This window comes from Poecilia mexicana, unplaced genomic scaffold, assembly GCF_051168715.1.
Source record: "Poecilia mexicana isolate PSO_F unplaced genomic scaffold, ASM5116871v1 scaffold_9, whole genome shotgun sequence".
NCBI classification, from domain to species: domain Eukaryota; kingdom Metazoa; phylum Chordata; class Actinopteri; order Cyprinodontiformes; family Poeciliidae; genus Poecilia; species Poecilia mexicana.
Window position 1 is genome coordinate 15,477,438 of NW_028263378.1, and position 14,974 is coordinate 15,492,411.

The 14,974-nt window shown below is 39.8% G+C and overlaps 1 protein-coding gene across 2 annotated transcripts in view; it reads right to left on the bottom strand.

Moving 5' to 3' along the window:
• pcsk5b (proprotein convertase subtilisin/kexin type 5b) overlaps positions 1 to 14,974 on the bottom strand; it is a 96,028-nt gene that overhangs the window by 42,511 nt on the left and 38,543 nt on the right. The window contains exons 10-15 of one of the 2 annotated variants that reach the window (XM_088008834.1): positions 10,825 to 10,928; positions 8,403 to 8,520; positions 4,274 to 4,462; positions 2,173 to 2,309; positions 1,720 to 1,842; positions 1,406 to 1,508 (exon numbers count right to left, since the gene is read on the bottom strand). In XM_088008834.1, coding sequence (XP_087864960.1) covers positions 1,406 to 1,508; positions 1,720 to 1,842; positions 2,173 to 2,309; positions 4,274 to 4,462; positions 8,403 to 8,520; positions 10,825 to 10,928 — 774 coding nt within the window. Of the gene's footprint in view, positions 1 to 1,405; positions 1,509 to 1,719; positions 1,843 to 2,172; positions 2,310 to 4,273; positions 4,466 to 8,402; positions 8,521 to 10,824; positions 10,929 to 14,974 lie in introns of both variants that reach the window. The other variant, XM_014998247.2, reaches the window with a different exon arrangement.

Genomic DNA, 14,974 nt, shown 5'->3' on the forward strand with positions numbered 1-14,974 from the left:
GCATATAAATGAACTACAAAATATGTGATGTGTGCATTAAGAATGTTTAATAAAAATAATTTTAAAAAAAACTCTTCTCCTGTTATGCACAGATACAGTTCCTTCTAAAAGTCTCAATTACGCTTTGCTTTTTTCATGTTACAACTACAAACTTTTCATATTTATATTTAGGAAACATCCTTTACTCAGGGCCTAATTAAGGACTTCTTTGTATAAATCTACCACATATAATCCCTATAAAATGCAATAAAGTTTGTCTGTAAGGTGGATTTTGAAATGCATAAAGAGATGACTATTGTTTTATATCTGCTATGGTCAAGATGCCAGAAAGATCAGTACAGAAATATCTGTAATCAATCTTAATAAATTAAGAATCTTTCAAAATATGTACTTTTATTTATTTACTACTGTATACGTCATTGTACATCTGTAGTTTAGGGTTTTCACAGTTTTTCTATTTCAAAATTCCAGATTTTTCTATGACCAAATTTTCAGATATTTTTCTCGCCATTTTATAGCATTCAGGAAATTTGGGTGCAAAACATTTAAATTGAAAATTCTTGTATAACTTAAAGCTTTTCTTATCGGTATGTTCCACAGATCATTGCATGACCAGAGTCTGAAGTTTGCTCAGTTTGCTTCAAAGGGCTGTTTTCCTGCCTTTTTCTGGCATCTGCACTAACTTGTCAGATCAATCACATTTTAAAAAAAATCTAACACGCTTAGATGTCTTAAATCAAAGACGATTTCATAAAGAACACTTTGATGCTTTCGTTCTGTAGTAAAAAAATATATTTTTAAACAAAAGTCATGCTTTATTTGGGATCAAAGACAACATCCAGTTTAAAAACCTGATTTAAAGATAATAAATACGGTTTGAAATTGAAAATGTGTATAAAGTCAAGGTATGAAGTGGCAAATCGAGGATAAAGAACATTATTTAAAACATAAATGAAGAAGAAACACTTTTTGAACTTGGCAGACTTGCAAGTACCACAGGAGGATGGCAAAGTCCTGCCAAGATTTAGATTTAAACCCACATTGAGGCGTTTTGGATCACAGTCTCTCCAGATCTGTGGCTGAACCACAACATTAATGACTAAATATTCTTGGGTTAATAAAGTGAGGGCAAAATTTGTTCAGAGTGAGAACAAACTTCTGGTTCATTTTGGTTGTCCTGTTAATAAATATGCTTGTTCATCCAATACTTTCCAAACATGGCTTTTCTCTCTTTTACAACGAGGTGAAATTAGCATTAAGATCCATGTTCTCTCTGAATCTTTCCACTATTCCTTCTCTTGAAAACAATTTGTAGATCTAGCAGATTAATATTGACTCATCATTATCTTAAAATATTTTGCAAAGAAAGAAAGAACATTTTTGTAACGTTCTAAGTCAGACGGACCTGGTGTTGTTCTTGAACTTGAGGAAGTAGTGGAGGCAGTTGATGCAGTGGTGCGGTCCGGGTCCCTCGCAGCCGTTCTCGTTGCATTCAGTATCACAGGGACCTGGAAACGGACAGAAGAAGCCCCTCAGCGAAACCCCCAAAAACAACATCTGGACTGACTAATGCTAACTTACTATCAGAATTGATCCAGTTCAGTCTATTAAGCCACACAAACCCCCATGTATATTAAAAAAAAACAAACTATTAAACTTGATTTTTTTTATTTTTTTTTAAACTTATGGTGATGCTGCTGTGTGTTTTGTATGATTCACCGTTGTACTCCTCAGTGAACTCGTCCTCAGGCTGCAGTGGGTCTATGAAGCGATCCTTCTGCTGAGTGGAGTACGGGTGGACAGAGGTGCCGTACAACACCAGAGACCACTCCTTCAGCTTCCCTGTGAAACACAGACCGCTGGTGAAGATCAACCCCCAGGCAGGCATTACCTTCTACTGACCAGGATTACTACATGTTTCCCCTTATTGAGTTCTGTGTCCTCACAAGTCCAGTGTTCACATCTTTCAAAAGTGTTCCAGATTTAAATAAACGACGGGACGAGGACATTTTCACAAAATTCACATTTGATGCTCCAAACAAACTGATTAAATGTGTTACGTCCAGGTCAAATGTTTGCTACAGATGCTCACATTCCTGACAAAAACAACATGTAGTTAAAATCCTGCTTAGCCAAATTTTTAATACCAGTTAACAGCAGTGCAGTTTTTACCAGGCACTTTCTGGCTGCGCAGTTGAGAGGGCGTGTCGTAGATCTCCAGGATCCAGTCGCCTGCTGCCTTCTCTCCCCAGCAGTGGGTGGTCATGAATTCCCAATTCTTAAAGCCCTCCATGGAGTGATCAAACAACCTGTGCATTAAAAATATACACACACCCACACATGCAAGTCTGATTAGTAATGAACTTAAGAGCTGCAAATAGCAGAGAAATCAGGACAATTCACACTCAGCAAAATACAATTAGCCTCTAATAAACACAAACAGGGCTGTGGCTTACGGCATTCCGGATCCTGCCTGGAAGAATTTAGCAGCAATCAGAAGACGTAACTGTTCAGCTAAAACTAAGGTGTTTACAGTGATTAAAGGTAAAAAGGCAATGAAAGCTGAGCACAAGCTGCAGCAGTAAAGGCCAACAACAAAACAATGCGCTCTCTACAGGAACAGCGTAGACCTGAATGCCTCATAAATCCAAATTAATGTTTGAAACCCAGTGGAAGGTCACAGGTAATCCAGAAGAAGCCGTCGTGCGGCAATTAAAATGTGAGGCACAAGCAGAAAGCGTAGAGATGACCCAGTGTCTTCAAACTGAAAGTAATCTGTGTGAATTTCTCCCCCATGCGTACAAACTGCTGGCCCGGTTGTCCGTCCTTAATTAGCAACATCTGCAGCTGTAAAACAACAGCCTCCTCTGGCTGGGCGCACGGCCACAGCCTCGAGGGCGGGACGCGGACAGATAAGTGAAGCTGGTGAAAAACATAATGACTTGCAAAGGAAGAAAAAAAATTTAACCTTACAGTTGATAGAAAATTTTTATATTTTCCACGCACGCTTTAACCTTAAATTAGGTTTAATTTTTCTATTGTAGGCCCGCTGTGTTTGGGTAAATAATTGATATTTCCATAAATGCCAGAAGAATACATAATTTTTTTTATTTCTCTAGATTTTTTTTTTTTTTACTTTTTTGAATATCAGAGGTTTACATACACTAAGATTATTCTGCCAATTAAAAATTGCGAGCCTTTGTGAGCTTCTTACAGGTTAATTAACATTAGAATTAACTGACATATTTTTAAAAGCAGACCTAAAACGCACCACTACCTCCTCCTGTGACATCATGAAAAAAAAAATCAAAATAAACCGGTTAAGACACCAGAAAGTGACCTCAAAAGCTGTGATTCATCCTTGGCTTCAATATTCAAATGCCTGAATGTTCCACATTCATCTGCACAAATGATCATATTCAAGTACAAACAGCGTGGAAATGTCTGGCCTTTAAAGCACGCAGAAAGCAGACAGGTTCAGTGTCCCAGATAGGAATGTGTTTTGGGCTGAAATGTGTGGATCAACCCTAAAACAAAAGCAAGAGACCTTGTGAAGATGCTGGATGAAGATGGAAGACGGCTCTGCAGTGAGACGAGGTCCTTACCAACATCTGCTGAAAGGCGACTGAGTACATTTACAAACTGTAGTCTGGCTTTTTATGTCGTCCTCATTTTCTGATTAAAATTTTAATGTTTTGCTGTAAGAAAACGAGGGAAGGCTGCAGGCCTGAAAACCCCACGCAGGATGTGAAGTATGAGGGTGGCAGCATCATGTTGTTTGTGTGATTCGCTGTGGGAGGGACTGGTGCGCTTCACAAAACAGATGGCATCAAGAGGAAAGAAGTTTATGTGGAAATACTGAAGCAGCATCTCTAGATACAAGCCAGGAAGTTAAAGCGTGGGCATAAATGTGTCTTCCAAATGGAAAACGACCCTCAACATGCTGGCAAATTAGCTACAACGATGTTTAAGAACAAGAAGCTCCGTGATGTGGAGGGACAATCAGAGAAAACGTGCAGGCAGAGCAGAAAACCTGAATCTGTTTCATTGTCAAACATCTACATTAAAGCATCAAGTCCTGACAAGAAAACTTGCAGCTGAAATAAGACATTTTCTTTTCTACTTCACAAGATGCCTAAATATCCAATTCATCTAGAAGACGTTACAGATTCTGTCATCGATGGTGACAGCTGGCCTCGACAACACAACCAGGTTTGACAGCTTCTTTAAAAATGAACACAGCTGACCGTCCACAGCTTTTTCTGTTCTGTACCTGTTGGCGAGCAGCTGCGACTTGGTCCCCGACGGAGAGGTCAGGTTGATCGACAGATCCCCACGACGAGGGTGCGTGATGGTTATGCGTACAACCACATGCTCCAGGTAGATCACTTTGAGGTTGGCGTTGTCCGAACATCCAGTCGCCTTGTACACAGAGCGCACCAAGTGCTCCGGACGGATGGTTCTGCTGGACAGGAAGGAGGGAATTAGTGGGTTAACATTAGCAACACGTCCACAGGAGTAGAAACGATGCTTTAAATTCAATGACCGAAGGGAAAACTGGATCAGTGAAACAACGAGGAACCTTTTGGGTTCCGTGTCAAATGCTTGTTTGGTTGGATGGATTGCTGCAAATCCAGGACTTGCTTAAGTAAATACATTTTCACTAGAGTGACAAGAATCAACCCTAATCCCTCCAAAAAAAAAAAAAAGTCTGATTCAAAATTTTAGATTAAAAGAGCCTGACTCCCTCTGTAGCCATTTAAATCAAAAAGCATCTTCCCTTCACACTTCTCGAGCTTAGTTTCTTGACCTTCTATAAATTGACTTCTTCTTGGGCTTCGTCAGCATCCTACACTTCCTCCACATCAAAATCCTCCTCTTCATTTCCACTGTGGAGCGAGGCTCTCGTACGGCCAGTAAATTGTTCTGCTCTCAAATTCATGAGCCTATTGTTAGTCTTTTGTTTCAAAATATTACCTTTTTTCAGCATGAAATTCTCTTAGTAACCATAAATTTTTATGAAAAGTTTCCATTGTTCAACCTAGATCTTCCGGAGAACCTGAGACTACAACCATCAGCAGTCTTTAGTCCGCCTGAAAACAATCAACAACGCTTCATTTAAACTGAACAGTGCACAAAGTTTTCCATCTCTGAATCTCCATCCTGCTAAAAAAAAAAAAAAGCTGTATGTGATAAGATAAAGAGGAATATCTGCTCTAACTGCGATGCACTGCTCAGCAGCACAACCCCCTCAGAACAGCCAACACAAACATTTAATGGCCCCTTGAATAACATTTGCAGTACAATCCAACACCACAGCAACACAACACCAAAACCACAGAGAGGGCCAGCAAAAAAAAAAAAAAACGCATACCATCCTGCCAGCTCAGATTGTTTTTATGCCACAACTGCGTAAGAAATCAAAGCACCAGATCGATAAAATATCAGGAGGTTCATCAGAGTGAAAGAAATGACCATGATTTGTGTTGTCGCTGACGTGTGTCCCCCCATCTTGTCTTAGAGATCATTTAATCAAATTCCTCCTCGTCTCGCCTAACAATCACAGTGATGACATGTTTACCGACAAACCGATGCGGCATGGATGTTTATCTTCCAACCAATAATCCCTCCGAGGTAATATGCAGTTGGTCTCTGATTACTTGGAAGAAGAGGCACGGCATACCAACACGTTCAAAGAGTAACTGATACTTAACATATTAAAAATTCACTGATATTAATTATTAATACCAATATTAATCTGCTTGTTAATTGAAAAGTTTAAATTTATCAATTTAAAATAAAAATGTAAGCAATTCTTGTCCACTTTAGCGTCTCGCCACTACAAGCCTGTCCCGTCGTACTGAAGGAGTCAATAACAATTTAAATGTGAAAACACAGAAAAACAGCAAACATTATCTGGAACAGACTCCTCAGAATGAGCAGCGGTCTGTCTGGGGAGTCTGGAGCCGATATAACAGCTCTGGCCTCTCCGTGACACAGCTCAGATAACTGAGCCGTACGCGTGGGACAGAGCACAGCTGATTACTACCAGCTTGATTGCACAAAAAGGATGTCGTTTTGTTTTGTTTTGTTTTTCTGGTGCACACTCCAAGCAGAGTGCAGAGGGGTCAGCTGCAGAGCAGCAACATTAAAGGAGAGGGGAAGGTCCGGTCAGACGGTGTGAAGGAACACAGACTGTCAACATTTCTGCTAGGACCTCGACTACAAGTCACATAGACACTGTACTTTCAAAATAAAAATGCTGATGCACAAGACATAGTTGATATTAGACATGAATTAACAGAAATATTTCAGATTGCAATCGAGACAGAATCATAAGAGGTTTTTCCCCTTTGTTTTAGTTCTACGTCACAGATGAATGACATTTTTGTTTTCTGCCTCTTGCTGGAAAGAGATCCAGTTTTCTCCAACAGCAATTAAAGAACCTCCAAGTGTCACGGCACAAAACAGGAGGAACAAGAAGGCTTAAACGACAGGGTTGCTTTACTCATTTCACGCTTTAGCCCACATATTTTACAAGACTGCAAAGGGCTTGAAGATCACCGGATTTGACACGAGTCAGACTTTACATAGGGCCTATACGAAGTGACTTGTGCAGTGAAGCAGGACAGACAGAATGACACCGATAACGCTGCACTTTCTGGCCGCGGAGGCTACAGCTGAAAGCAAACCAGAGCAGGGCCCCGAGTTCAGCCAGCCTAATACAGCACAGCGCTCAGGCTTCCAGCTGCATCAAGAATAACAAGCTGTGAAGTCCTGGCTCTCTCTGAGTAAGAGTGTGTGCGCATAGTAAAGGTCTTATGTGAGAACCACCCTGCCAGAACTAATGCTTGGCCCCTATCAAGGTACAGCTTGCACAACCGTACTCTAAAACACATGGCGGTGCAAAACACTGGAGACAGAAAAAAATGAGGAAAGACGTTACAGCTGAGAGAGAGAGAGAATGGAGCAGACGGAGAGAGGGGGTGAAAGGGGGGCTCCTGAGCGAGGCGCAAACCAGTTCCCTTTTACACAGCAACCATACTCGATAGGGATGCACAGATATTAAAATCTGGGCAGATATTGATGCTGATGCAGCTGATAACCGATGTTTAGCAACATTACTTACATTTTCCCTTTCAACATCATGAAAAATCCACCATACTGCTGACATCGATGTCACAAGGTCAACCACCTTCCCTCCCAAAGCACACACACTAAATAAAAGCTAGTTATTAGTATCATGAAAATAATCACAGTGATGCTGATATATTGTGCATCCCGAATAATTGACCCACTATGGATAAAAGTTGCAACACACACAAATGTGGAACATTTCTTACACTATGACCCAATGCAACATAAAAGTACAGTAACTAAACCTGCAGCCCACCTGGCCTTTTAAGTCCAAATTTAATGAGTAAATACAAAAAGTTGTTTTAAAATGATGATTTCATTTATTAATGAAGAGAAGCTATTAAAACCAACATCATGCTGGGTGAAAAAAGGCCACTGCCCTCTAACTCCAGTAACAAGCAGTTTCCCTCCAGGCACCAGCAACTGTCGTCAAGTGTTTGTGATAAGTGGTAATGAGTCTTTTACATCACTGTGGAGGAACTTTGGCCCGCTGTTTTTGGAAGAACTGCTTTAGTTCAGCAACAGTGGGGAGTTTCTAAAAATGAACAACCCGTATAAGGTCGTACTGCAATGAGATTTAAATCCATACTATGACTAAGCCACTCTAAAATCTTTACTCACTTTTCTCTGCTCTGTCCACACACTATTTCCTCCAAATCATCCTTACTAGCTCTGTTGCCTTATGAACACGGATCCAAACAAAATGAACTTAGTTTACATACGACTCTTCAAGACCAGCCAAAGTGTCACTGATTTCATCTGATCTTGAATAATTTTGATTGAGGCCTGTTGAGTTGTTTTAGCCAACAATGTCGTAAGATCATCATGATTTAGCTAAAGGGACCTTTTTCCATTTAATCAATGGAATCATTAGAAAAAAATGCATTTTATTTACTCAGGCTAACTTTGATTTTCAGTGTTTTTGAAAATTGAGCTGAAGATTTTAAGTGCGACAATAAAATAAATAAATCAGTGGGCAAATGCTTTCTCAACCACAACCTATTTATTTATTTTCCATTTGGGATCAATGAAGTATTTTTGAATTTAATTTGAATTGGACTGAACATCTTTTTGACAGGAAACCACATCGAGCATGTTCATAACATCTAATAATCCAGTGATTTTGTAGTGAAAACTGTAAACAGCTTACAAACTATGAAGGCCTGCCGGTCAAAATGTTAGTCTTCACTAATGCTCTTTTCTCCTCGTTGTTTATTGACTTATTTAATTAGGCTGTGCGCCATCTGATTGTGATTATGCTGCACCTGATTTGTCTGTCGGCGGTCTCCACGCAGACGTGTTGGGCGGGGACCTGCTTCCATTGCTCCGCCTCCTTCACCATCGCCTCAGCGTCCATCAGGCCAAAGCCGTACAGGTGGCTGACTGCAGGAACAAGGAAAGTTTTAGTGGTTTTAGACTGTATGCAGACAAACACACAACATAAGGAAAACATGTGACTGCAAGGATGAAATCATTCCCCTCTCTTTTCTCTTTACCCCCACACGCCATTTTCTTTGAGCGTTAGTATTTCTCAGTATTGGTTTCAGTAAGACCCATGTGTCTGGTCAAATATGCTATTTGCATGCAGGGCATTAATGCATGTCGCCTGCCAAATGCTGCACATTAATAAAGTGATGATGACTGTGATTCCATATGTTGTGCAGCTAGTTTTTATTCCAGTATATTACGCAACACAAATGTACATGGAAAGTTTTTGTTTAAACAGATTCCCTGCAGATTTTCTGATATAAATATTAGATGAGTCATAGAATATTATTAACATATAAAAAAAATCTAACTACTGCTCAACTGATTGCTACATATAATGCAGTGTGAATTTCTTTCATACATTTACCCCCCTTCTGTCACTTGGAAAGTCTCCAGGCAGCGAGTCTGCTGCCTGGCTGACCCTTAGTTCCCACTCTCCTGGTTTCTCTCCAACATACACACACTTTCATACTCTTCCTCTCTCTCTCTCTCTCTTTTTCTCTCTCTCACACACACACGCGCGCACACACACACACACACACACACATTCAGGTACGCGTTAATCATGCACTGAAAGTTACAAAACAGCACCCACCACATGGACCCTGACAGATGGCAGCTGGCGGCACACCACTTAGCAAGCAAGAACTGAACCTTTGGAGAAATTGCTCAAGGCCTTTTATCTCACTAAAGAAAATCTGTGGCAAAAATAAGTTATGTGTCCAAACTGATGAGGTGAGTAAAGAAAATGACAATTAAACCTATGATAAATGATGAGCGATAATAAATGATTGTCTAGTTTTGTTTATGCGGTGTTGCAAACTGCTGCTGATTTTATCTTACAACGGAGAATCAGTTGTGGGGAAGATGAAAACCTCTTCCTTTCCAGGACGTTCAAAGGTTTCGCAGCTTGTACTTACCGACATTATTTCACATCCTTTCAGTGCATCTTTAAATCCAAATCACAGTTTTATTTTTCTGCTCATCTCTTTTAGGTGTTGTTTTTAGTGCAAGACTTATTTTACGGCATCATGGATTAAAAGTCGTCTAGAACTGCAATGCGGATACCTCACACAATCAAAACAGGTGCAGATTATAACACCACCCCAGACCCTGTCACACATATGGGACAGTGCTTATGTTCTTTACAGCAAACCTCTTTCTCAGTGCTATTAAACTGTCCACTGTCACCACATGCTTCCGCAGGAGAAAGGATGATAGAAAGTCAAACTTCATGTCATCATCTGGTTTAAAAGGGCAATATGACATGTTTTCCAGGCATATAGTATCATTTTATAGGACAATCAAGCAACTATGATGCCTTCAATTGTTATTAAAACACCGTATATATCAAACATGACTTAAGAGAAGCTTGACATTGCAATTCAACGCCGTGAAATTGGGCCTCTGTCTCTTTAAGAGCGAAAACGTCGAGGCACCTCTGGATGGCTGCCACAGGAGATTAAGGGATTTCTCAAAAATGCAAGAAAGAATCAAGGCAACAATCCAGATGTGTTTATAAAGAGGGAATCATATTTAATACAATGTAAAGGTCAAAAAAGTTACATTTATATAATACACCCCTTTAATTAGGCTGACTTTTTCCCAGTTGGCCTTTGTAACCGAATTATAAGCAGCATCAAAGTGGAATGCATATAATTTTTACGGTTGAATTTTTGCCTTGTATTTTCCTGTAAAGTGCCTTAAGGTGACATTTGTTGTGCATTTAAAGTTATACAAGTAAATACATTTAATCAAACCAAAATGCTCCATTTTATTGTTTATCCATCAACACATTTTGTCAGCCGTCTGCTGGCCAGACAGTGTGACCTTTATCAAACAGCAGACAGCAGATTTCCTCCTGATGGATCGAAGTCTTCATTTCGCAGCTCGGCCATGCCCACACTTTAGTTCACCGTCCTCTCGACGGTCGACTCATTAACACCAACACTGGCAATTTAGGAGTTATCCGTCTTTGGCTTTCTTTAGGACATTTTGCTCCTAAAGTAATCTCGTCCATTGATCTCGTCTCGGATAGGTAAGAATGTTCTTGAACTCGCTTTATTTGAGCACAATCAGCCTCCTTATAGATTTTTGGAGCGAAAACTCTTGAGAGATGTTTTTTTGAACAATTTTGCAGTCTGAGCAGCAACTTTGATTTTGTGATTTTATTGTGTTTGTGTCTGTGAGGATGTTTACCGTTGTAACCAGCGGCATTGGTCTTCCAGTCGGAAGCGCTGAGATGTCCAGCTCTCGAGGTTTTCACGATGATGTGCTGAACATCTCTCCATGTTAGAGAAGGACTAATGTAGGAAAAGCATAAACACTGGTTAATCAGAAAGTATAATACACAACGTCACATATAATGCAATAAAGAGAGATCATTAGAAGACAAAAGATGTGTTGTAAGAAGCATTCATTAAAATATGAATACATAAATAATCTTGTGCAGGGTTAATTATCCACCAGAAAAACATGATGAATAATTCATTGCAATGTCAACAGATTAGAGTAAAAAGAAGATCAACCAAAGGACTTAGAAGGCCAGGATGGTCATTAATGTACACAGACTTATCTTTGTCATCAGAGTAAATTTAAACAACAGTGCAGAGGGCAGATGGCTAGATGAAAGAGGAACATAAAGATGCAAGATGAAAGGGTTTAAAGGTAAATCACAAAGAAGAACAAGAGGTTGCAATATGAAAGCAAAAGGTAAAGAAACCAGTCATATACTGTGTACGGTAGATTAGATTAGAGAGCAAATTACAGAGGGCACAGATGAAGAGCTGCCTGTTGACGTATCCCTTAGTTTTCCTTTTTTAGATCTCACGTGAGAGCTATTACAAGATAGCAGCCATGTGTCTGAAGTCCTTTGATGCCCCAAACAGGAGATTAAAGGCAAAAGAAACAGGAAGAAGTGGGTCACCAACTTTCATGGGATTCCCTCCGATCTCATATGTTTGCCAGATGCTCTGCTCCCTCCCTCGTGTCACTGCCTCGCCATCTGAGGCCTCCAGACTTCGCCAGTAATCCCAAACGCTTGAAGAAACTGTCAGATATCGTGCATGTTCTCCATATGTTGGGGGTTTTAGAAGCTAAAAATGTTCCCTGATACAACACGGGCGAAAGAGAGAGACGAGGAACAGCAATCGACTTCCTGCTAAGTCGCTTACATAAGAGCAGGTATGCTTAAAATCCCGAACATCTGCGGAGAGTCTGAACGTCATACATTTAGCTGCTGCACATGTTTCCAGAGAGGTGTTTACATGTGATTGTTATTCTGTGAAATTCAGACAATTTGGGGCTTTTTTGCGAAACTAAAGAAACACCAGTCAACCTTGGATTCTTCCATAAGGGAAGGATTAGCTGTTTAACGCCGAGAATCAACCCAACACGTGGAAAATCCAAGGTAAAATCTGGTTTGTTAAAAAGAGGTAGACTTTTCCTATGAAAACAAACGTCTATGAAAATATCTGGATCAAATCTCTGTAAAGTAAAACAGACTGCTGCTTAAAGAAAACACACAGCATAGTAGCGCTCTGAATGAATCAATCTCTGACCGGTGCTATCGAGGAGCCCAATCTTATTAAATCCACGAGAATATTCAACATCTAGAACAACTGGCGGGAAATAAAATGTCAAGAGCAAAATAAATAAAGGGTGGAAGCGCAGATAAGTCCTGAAAGAAGTCAGAATAATTAATGTTCGGATCAATATTAATAGGCTAAGCTGCCACTGCGTAATTATGGTTCCATTAAAGTTTTATGGTCATTAATTAAAAGTGACTTTGGCATTGCTATCTAGGCCATGACCGCCTTCCCATAAACAAGCCAAAACTAATTAATGGAGGAGCTCACAGACAGCAGGAATCTGCAGCAAATAAGAAGCCTGATATACGTTTTTCCTCTTCTTCTCTGAGCTGCAATTATGGATGGAAATAAAGCTGGAAAACAAGGAATTTTGAGGAAAAAGGGAAAAGAGAAGGAAATAGACATTCAAACTTTCACCTCTCTATAGTCTGTTTACAAAGGGACACCAGTCAAACTGTGGTGAATTTATTTTTTTTTCCACAGAGAAAAGAGGAAAACCAGGTTCAGGTTTCATCCATCTTTGCCCGTTCTGTCCTTTTGAAGCCCCCACTCTCCAGTGTGAGGTTTATCTGACATATTGTTCCTTCCTTTTCATGTTTCCTGATCACTTGAGCATTTTTATGTCACATAAAGGAAGGAATGTTTCGGCAAAATTTATTGTGCTAGGTCCTGCACAAACACATCACAATGTCAACAAACCGGGAGGGAAGAAACTGTTCGGGGTTGGTTTGAAGTGTTTTACCATTTCAGTCCACTTTCATAGAAACAGAAAACACTTTGCCAACAGAGTGTAGTCGGTAGAGGGTAATAATTTGTCATAATAATTTGCTTTGTCATCAACTTCCAAATTTCCTTCAAAACGATGAACTCTGAATCAAATCAGTGTGGACTTTATCAGTTTACAGTCCCTTAAATAAAGTATTGCAGAATTCCTGTTTTTGCTTTTCTGACTGGTAGAATACAGAAATCATTTGATTATAATGTATCCGACAACAAGAAGAAGGCTAAAAGATAAAGTGACGCATCAATCTAAAGACGTTCACAAACAAATTAGAAAGAAAGCCATTACCATCTATTAGTCAGGAAACAGTTACAGAGTATTTTTTTTTTACCGCTTCAATACTTCAGACAACCGCAGTGAGAGTCATTATCTACAGACAGAAAATGTATAGTGGTGAACTTTCTAACATTGGTCATCTACCTAAATAAGCTGAAGAGTGCATCAACGAAAAACAAGCCAGAACGACATCTAAAGAGCTGCACAGAGATTGGGCAGAAATGGACTTCAAATTTTTCTCAGAATTAGAAAATCAAAGAATCACACCAATAGTCAAACATGGTTGTGGCAGCGTGATGATCTGGGCCTGCTCTTCTGCTTTAAGACCTAAGGCACCAGATGCAACCATGAATTTTCCCCTCAACCAAAAATTATGCAGCAACATGATCTGCACACCATCAAATTTATCTCTTGGCTAGTCGTCGGCAAAAGTCTAGTCTTGATTTAGGTCCTGTTGACGATAAAACGTCCAGTTTTCCCAAAGATTTGGTGGCATTTGTTGACTCAAAGGTTGGATTTTCACACAGCCATTTTGGTTGGACAGTTTATTCCCCTCATTAAAATAGATCATCATTTGAAAACTGTCTTTTTTAAAACATTAAACCTTTTTTTTTGTTCTTTTTTTACTGATCTGAAACATTAAAGTATGACCAAAAAAAAAAAAAGCAAAAATAGAAGAAATCTGAAAAGAAGTAAATTATTTTTCTCAGCATGGCGGTTAGTGGGTTTTGCATGTTCATACATATGGCTGCTTGAAAACCCAACCGAGCCAACAGCGTGAAAGTCAGTTCAGAAAGAAGTCGGTTCCCGTCGGAGGACTAACAAAGAGAATTGTTGCTGTGATGGAGCCACAGAAAAGCATAAAGCAAGCAGGGAAGAAACCGTGTGTGTGATAATCTTGTTGAGAAAACAGGCTTACGGTCCCGGCACTGCCTGGAAACCGAGAATATTTTCTGTTGGGAGGATTTGGATCGGATTATCCAGGTTAATCGACGTGACCTCAGTTATCCGAGCTGCTCAACATGTGATGATGGGCCTAATTCACAGTCTCTGCACCTGCGCTGCACTGTTGCCAATTCATGAATTTATTACAATATCGATACCCAGAACGGATTTAAAAGATTAAAGGAAGAACCTGGTGGCATGGAGCTGTTGAGCAAAAGAGAAAGGTCACGAAGGATCAAGAGGGGATTATGGCAAAACACTGAAACAGATCAAAAAATGACTCCCTTTTAATAAATTATTTTTTCTAGGTTTTGGTCTCGCTTTGATTAAGAAAATCTGAAAACTAAATCTAAAGAAAAAAAAGAACAGTTTACGGTATACAGATAAACTGAAGTTAAATATTTTGCTTTGTGAGAATTAAGTTTTCTTTTTTAAACGACTGTTGAGGTAATGATCAGAGTTAAAGGCAAAGGCATAAAGCAAAGCGCCTCATCGTTTAAATTTCTGCAGCAAACAATCAAAATGCTAATGAGTCATCCACCTGCCTCAGGATCCCAGCGCATGTATTCATAATTTACCGCCAGGGTCCGTCGGGAACAATCCCAAGTAAGTCTTCTTACAGTTTGCACACACTGCAGCTATACGTGGCAATACTCAGCTTAATCCTTATAAAGCCCCTGTAGATAACCACTGAATGAGCATGATGACAAACCATCTGAAAAGCATCAGCAAAGTTCAGTACTGCAAGAACGTTCCT